The sequence below is a fragment of the Anser cygnoides genome, chromosome 1 (assembly GCF_040182565.1).
Source record: "Anser cygnoides isolate HZ-2024a breed goose chromosome 1, Taihu_goose_T2T_genome, whole genome shotgun sequence".
Lineage (NCBI taxonomy): Eukaryota > Metazoa > Chordata > Aves > Anseriformes > Anatidae > Anser > Anser cygnoides.
In genome coordinates, this window is record NC_089873.1 from 14,820,886 (window position 1) to 14,828,703 (window position 7,818).

At 42.2% G+C, this 7,818-nt stretch overlaps 1 protein-coding gene across 1 annotated transcript; it reads right to left on the reverse strand.

The window, feature by feature from the left end:
* Positions 1-2,993: 2,993 nt before the first annotated feature.
* On the reverse strand, positions 2,994-7,434 carry SYPL1 (synaptophysin like 1). Its single transcript, XM_013192665.3, has 5 exons — positions 7,266-7,434; positions 6,418-6,536; positions 5,798-6,002; positions 4,766-4,954; positions 2,994-3,894 (listed from the first exon to the last, which is right to left on the reverse strand). Exons 1-5 carry the CDS (start codon positions 7,332-7,334, stop codon positions 3,766-3,768), a joined length of 711 nt encoding a protein of 236 aa, XP_013048119.3. The 5' UTR covers positions 7,335-7,434; the 3' UTR covers positions 2,994-3,765.
* Positions 7,435-7,818: the final 384 nt, after the last annotated feature.

Sequence of the window (7,818 nt, forward strand, 5' to 3'; positions counted from 1 at the left end):
AATACATACTTTAAATAAGCATAATGCAAGCAGGGAGTCTCTGGTTGAAAATTTAAAAAAAACAAACAACACAAAACAAACAAACAAGGGACAAAAGCAAACGATGCATCAGATGTTAGAAAAAAAAAGAACATTACAAAGAAGAGACCTCTGGAAAAAAAAAACTTGGTTCAACCTTGGTCAAAGCAGTGCTAACTTTGATCAGGTGACAAACACTAATGGGCTCCAGGTTTAGCTTTGGAATTAAAAATACAGCAATGGAATTACTAAACCTTCTAAATATTATCTTCCTGATAGAGTCACTTGTATAAGGCTGTCTTAGTTCATCATGATGAAATAGCACATGGCTTTTGTATCTCAGGTGTCTATAATTCTGATAAGAAAACAACAGCTGAGGAGGCTCAATTGTTTTGACTTAACCATAAAAAAAAAAGAGAGAGAGAAAAAGAAAAACCAAACAAACAAAACCACACACACACACACAAAAAACAGCCCTATGTGCAGCAACTACAGGTTTTTTTTTTTTTCACTAGCTCTTCTTTGTTTCTCTCTTCCCAACTATACATAGCAATATAAACATACTGTTACAAAAGAAGCCATCAGTGACAACTGTCAGCTCAGGGCAGTGCTAGATAATAAATGAAATCTCTTCAAGGAGGAATGAGGATTTGAGGCTTAAAGTTAGAACTTGGAACATGGAATTGATACAAGAGAAGAGGTCAGAAAGGACATCACAAGTCATTTTTTTGGCAGGAGTTATGAAAGACAGGAGAACAGCTAATGTAAGACCATTTCTAAACAATGCTTCCTTGTATTTATAAACAACTGTCTGGCTCAGTACTTTCAATCTTGATAAAAGCTTCATGTTCTGCATTAGTTAACACCTAAGCATTGTAATTACTATACATGCAGCCTTTCCAGAAGATTCACACTGTATTTATAGCTCGATGCAATTCTGCTGCGTATGACCTAGTAGCAGAGATTAAAGAGAAGATCAGGCTCATCTTTTAACATCAATAATTCCAGTGAAGCTTCAAGACCCAATTAAAATTACTAAAATGACAGAACAGTAACCCAGCCAGGTGTCATCTTCTGATCATTTAATGCAAAGGAAGTGCCAGGAACATAGGACTACGAGCAGAGCATACACATCGTGGCTGATTTGCATATAAAATAGGCCCAAGGAAGTTTGTGGAGATAGTTCGGTCAATCAATGTGTTAACACCAATCACCAACTGCTTGAAGACCTTTGAGTGTGAAGTTAACACAAACATCATTGCCAAAGAACGAGGTTTTGGTGGTTTCATCTGTCCTTTAGATGAAAGCGTCTGCAGAGCACAGTTTGTGCTGGATGGTTCTAAGGAATGCCCACAGTAAGTGACAAAATGGGCAGCAGCAGGCAGTTGTAGTCTGCAAGAGTAACAAATAGTCTGCAAAACAACAAACCCACCAGAAAAACAACTGAAGGCATCAGCGTAAGAACTCCTCTGCAGCACAGTTAACTCATTCAGCTAGCACAATCAGCAATAGCTAAAGCCATGTCCCAAAAGCTGAAAACCTAGTGCATTCGCATCTATCACAGCAGTAAGGATTGAAGGCACATTTGTCATACTATTTTTATTAGAATCTTCAGCGTGAAAGTGTATTATCAGAAATGCTGTAGCTGTAGCATACTGAACAATTAAGATTTGTGTTACACACACCATAGCTTGCATATGCTTATTTGATGACACAGTTTAAAGGAATCAGAGAGATTGAACAGGAGTTTATTAGATTAATCAAAACAAACATTCTTTCTGGGAAATTCACGAAGTCAGATATCTTCACATGTGTAGTGGGTTTACATGGCAAGGTTTTGGTAGCAGGGGGCCATAGGAGTCGCTTCTACGAGAAGAATCCAGCAGCTGTCCCACGTCAGGTAAGGGCCCTGCCGCTGGCCAGAGCCGGGCCAATAAGCGATGTTTTTTGCGCCTCTGTGAGAGCAGATTTAAGAAAGGGAAAAAAAACTTCTGTGGAACAGCAGCTGGGAGAGCAAGGAGTGAGAAGCAGCCCTGCAGCTCCCAAGGTCAGTGTAGAAGGAGGGCAGGAGGTGCTCCAGGCAGGCAGCACAAGTTCCCCTGCAGCCCGTGGAGAGGCCCCTGGTGGAGCAGGCTGTCCCCCTGCAGCCCATGGGTCCCACATGGAGCAGATCTCCACGCTGCAGCCCGTGGAGGAGCCCCCGGTGGAGCAGGTGGATGTGGCCTGGAGGAGGCTGCGGCCCATGGAGAGCCCCCGCAGGAGCAGGCCCCGGGCCGGAGCTGCAGCCCGTGGAGAGGAGCCCACGCAGGAGCAGGGGTCTGGGGAGAGCTGCCGCCCATGGGGGACCCGTGCTGGAGCAGTTCGCTCCTGTGGGATGGACCCCATGGTATGGACCCATATCTGGAGCAGTTGTTGAAGAGCTGCTGCCTGTGGGAAGCCCACGCCACATCAGTTTGGCAAGAACTGCATCCTGTGGGAGGGACCCCACAGCACAGGGGATGAGAGTGACCGAGAAGAGTGGTGGAGACAAAGTGCTATAAACTGACCACAAACCCTATTCCCCCACACTGCTCGGGGAAAGGAGGTGGAAGAGGGTGGATGGGGAGGGGAAGGTGTTCTGTGTTTCTGGTTTCTTTCCCTGGTTTCTCACTTCTTTACTAAAGTTTATTGCCTATTACTAACAAGCTATCTCCCTACTCTGAGTCTGCTTTGACCATCACAATAAGTGTTGAGTGATCTCCCCATCTTTATCTCAACCCTTGAGTCCTTATCATTGTATTTTCTCCCCCTTTCCTTTTGAGGAAGGGAAGTGAGAGAGCAACTAGGGCGATGCTCAGCTGCCCACCCATGTAAAACCACCACAACATGGCTGTCCACAAGAAGGCTCAAGTAATGCTCCAAGTAAGTGTAAATAAACTGAACAGTATCAAGGACTAGGTCATATTCAGATAACTGTATTCCTGTTCTTTTAGATACAAAGACTGCCCACACAATGAGTTTCTTTATTCATAGAAACCCCACCATTAGCTATTAGAACACAGTAGCTTGGGTGTCTAAAGTATTTGTGAAAGTATTGAACCATACTTTGTTTTAATGTTTAAGTCAGCTATTGCACATACGTCATCTTTGAGAAATGATCTTCTATTGAAACTCAGCTGTCTTCTTGTCCCAAGCCATTTAATAGTGACATATTAAACACAGAAATAACACCCTTCCAGTAAGACTGGTTGACAGATTTGATACAGTAATCTGGACTATCTGCAAACCCATGTATGATGCCTACAACTATGACGCAGCTACAAGTTTTACGCCTATGGTTTTTGCAAGGTACCAATCAGAGGAGGCAGCTGAACTACATTTGCATTGGAATTTCACACACCCTAGTTGCATTTACATTTCACTTTCATTAAAGGCTTATTAGAAGTAAATAGGTTGCAGTCATAACCCAAATACAGTTGCTCCTTACCCATGCCTCCTATGAGGGTAACATAAGAACTCTCCCCAGAGCATCAGTAACCTCAACATTTTGCTCTTCAAAGATTGTACAAAGCTGTGCAGCTTTTTGTTAAGGTATAATATATTTCAGGATAACATTTCAGTTGAAATTTCAAAGACCTTATGTCAAGCTAATAGTCTGCACAGACTTCCATTTTGTACTATCAGTTATTACTGAAAGAAATCCTAATAGCTCCATGCTCTTGGCAATGTGATGTGAAGGTAGAAGCACTTCAAGGTATCATCTCATTTTCATATTCTTTGAGCTGGATATATTCCTGCAACTTGAGAAATTTTGTTTGACTGGTTGCGCAAGTTGGTGTCCTTGTATACAAACGAAGTATTTCCTCCCCACAAAACAATATTAAGTAAGCCAAATACCTGCAAGTTAAGAGAAAAAAGGTGAGTTTAGGCTTAAAAGAACTCCCACACATCAAGAACACAGAATATGACTTCAAAACAAGCCAGAAACAATAGCTATCTCTGGAACCTCTAATTGGGAGGAGACACTGGCACATGCTTTCAAATATTACAGGGTATTTTAAATAGACTTTGAAAAAAGTCAGATAGTCAACTTATTCCATACAAAGGACAGTTCTACAAGTTTTCTTCAGTCCCTCAGTACCTCTGCATATGCAGAGCACATGATTGATTATTGGGCCAACAAATTATAACAGTTCTAAAAAGCAGAATTTACTAGGAGAATCATACAATGAGCCTCATTTGCCCTGCTGTGAGGAAGAGTACTGCCTATGACTATGAGCACTCCATACCAATCATTGTCTTATAAAGGAACCTCTGATGTGTGAAAGTTCGCAAAAGTTCACGCGCTTAAGAAAAAAAAGCTACGCTCAGCACCAAATGGAGAGCAGGAAGCATAGTGTTCCCTCCATACTTACATAAGTCAGCAAGCCATTTGGGTGGCTGAGCAACATATGAAGGTGCTCTAGGCTAGAGACAGAAATAGTACGGCAACTTAAGTGTGTATGGAACTATCATATCTAGTAATTCTAAAAGACAGACCCTGCAAGTTATTTCTGTTTATTTCCTTGAAGAAAGAAGTTTCCTTTAAAAATAAGGAAAAAGGAATACCAGTCAATGTTTACCACTGTATTAATAGGTCTGAATGACTGATATCCCATAAAGCAATCTTAAGTTGAAGCAACACATAATCAGTAGAATAGGATTCTCAGGTACTACTGACTAATTCTGTAACATTTATTGTACACCATACAGTGCAAGAAATACATACCACAGACACATTCAGAGTTCCCATTCTGGTCACAGAAACAAAGTGACAAGTTGTTCCTGGTGCTTTGCAAGAGTCAGTTTGTGAAATAATACTGGCCCCCGTGGATATTTTGATGTCAGCAAGTGCCTTTGACCAAGCAAAAGTACTGACTAGCCACAGAAAGCTTATTATGACAGTGACAAATAAGTCCTACAGAAGAAAAGCATTCATTATAAGGCTTTAAAAAATTGCATGAATGTACACAAGAAAATAAGGCAGAGACTATATCAGTTATATCAGAATAACCACATCAGTACTAACGAGCCCAAGCACATTTAGACATTAACACTACTGTAATTACAACACAAGTTATAATCTGTTGATTATCAACTGCAGAACTGTGTATGCTTATGCTTGATAAATACAAAAGGCAATCTGATCCTTTGGAAGAAATTAGTTTCTAAATCAGACGCCTGACACTTGTTTATAAAAGTTGAAGTTTCACAAAGCTAGGGTACCAGCAGGGAGAAGAAAGCAGATAATTTAAGACTAGGTTGCTGATATGTGAAGACTTGGCTTGAAAGGTCACAAGATCCATTTTTTGGCATGCTCTGGAATGTCTCATCCTGAGGATCAAGGATTTAGTATTTAAGGTGAGTAAAATTCACAAGATAGCAATTTCCCTCTGCTACTCACATCTGCACAGCAGGTGCTCTACAGATGGCAAATTCCTAGTGACTAACAGAAGAGGCTCCCCCTACAGACCAAACGCATATTCAAATACAGGATAACGAAGAAGGCGTGAAGACACTGTTCACTTAAGAATGAACTTCATTCCAGTCTCTGACTCAGTAACAGGATAACATGCCATAGATTTCCATTTTCTGCTAGAGTGCTGTAGCTACTGATGCAAGACATTCGGTTCAAGCTCCACCTATCTTTTGGAAATACTGAATATTCATAAATTAATTCAGGTACTCTTGTGTTAGCACTATTTCCCATCTCTTTATATTTTTAGAAGGCAAGGCATTAAAATATCGTAGTATTACTTACAGTTAGTGGAAACTTGCTATTGTGTTGATACACATCCTTATATCCAACGTATACAACAAGGGCAGCAATGCAGTAGAGTAATACCAACACTGCAAGTGTAACAAAGAACTGCGCAGAAGAGGAGAAGTTGCCCACGAGATAGCTGTCAGTCCAAGTACCACCACAGCGTTTTGGATCTGGTGCATTAAAAGCAACAGTATTCAGCCTAGAAAAGATGATACTTCATGTGGTTAGAGCTTGCTATACAGCAAAAACATCACAGTCATGCCTCCAAACTACAAACTGATGAAGAAAGACTGTTAAGACTGTTGTTTTGCTGATTAAATCATTTTTGCAGCTTTTACACTCTGCTAGGATATAGTTTAAGGTAGAGCAATTTAAAGCAATAACAGAACCAATTGTCCGCTCTAACTACTTGTTTTTGTAGGGCACTGACAATCACAATGCTTTGAGCAGTTATAACTAAATATTCACTTTTTTAGCTACCACAGAGAAAGTCAGGGGGGCTTACTTTAAGTATCTGAATTAACAGTGTAAGCAATCATGAAGAAAAAGACAGATGAAAGCAAAGTAAAGATAATCAGCATATAATGAGTAACAACTGAAGAGATAACACTCACCTGAATGGATATGCAAAAGCAGCTGTTACAGTTTTGTTCACCACACCCTTGCAGGAAACTAAAAGGGTAATTTCACCATGAAAGCCTCCGCAGGTTGCAAAAGCAAAAAAGGAAAAAATCTACAGAAGTTCACACACAGCCATATTAGTATACATCACCAGAGCTCAGAGGAAACAAATCCAAACTTTTGGCAAAAATAGCTAGTGAAAGAGTAAGCAAAGGATGAAGCTAGTGATGGGAAAGCATTATGTGATGTCAAGAGGGAATGGAAACATTGAGTTTCTATAACCAAGAAGAGAGAGCAACATAATTAGTAAGGCAATTTGAAAGTTTGTTTGCATTTTTCTCAGCTTTATAGCAGAAGTACCTTTTAAAATTTGAATGCTTACAGGGAAAAGCCAGCACACCACCTCTCAGTTAATAAGCATTTTTAAGAGTCTCAGACACCCACAGCTGTACATTAAAGCAGCTGGAAGCTGCACACTCAAGAGCATCTCTAGCTCTTGCTTTCCCTTTGTTCACTAGCAAAGCCTCAACCCTCTAATGAGGAGAACACAAGATTCCAACACTGGGCAGCACAAGTTACTATAATATTTGTAATTAACACATAATCCTATTAATCTACAGAACTGCTTTCTTCCCTCCCAGCCAGAGGAGCTGGCTGAAGAGCAGCTTTGTTGAGCAGCCACCAGCAGCAAGACAAATCAGGGAGCCAGCAGCCTGCTAACACACACCTCATCAGGCCTGCCCCACTTAGGCATGGGAGCAAAGCGAGGCCCAGGCCAGAAGGAGAAACAGCCTCATGAAGGAAACAAGGCCTCCCCCAGGGTCTTCCCAGCCCCACTCACCCACTGAAGGACCTTTATGAAGACCAGGGGCTCCAGCAGCATGCCAATGTCCACCCGCAAACCAAACATCCTGAAAGACAGCAGAACAGCCTGCAACAACCACAGAAACCCACACCAGGACCACCTTCCCCAAGGCACTCCTTTATAGAGCCAGTGGCCCTGCTCCACCCCACCCTACCCCGCCAATTATGTCACACTGGAGGTAGCCCCATCCAGTTACCTCATACTGGGATGGCCCTGCCCCTTGTTACGTCACACTGGGGTCCATCAGCCTCAAATTAGAGGGAAAGTTCAGCTGTGTGGGGTGGTCGCTGCTGCCATGGAGGGCCTTGTCTCCAGGTGGGGATCCTGCTTGGGGAAGCAGTGCAGTAAGAGACACAGGAAGGAACAGCTTCGGCCATTTTGTGAAATACGGCGGCAGTGACTACACCAGGAGGCCGAGGGGGATGTGCTCAGCTGAAGTTTGGTGAAACCACAGTGAGGCCCTGAGTGCTGTGGTGTCAGGGCTGTGTGTCCTCGTGGCCAAGCCATGCATTAGGAACAACGGGTAGTG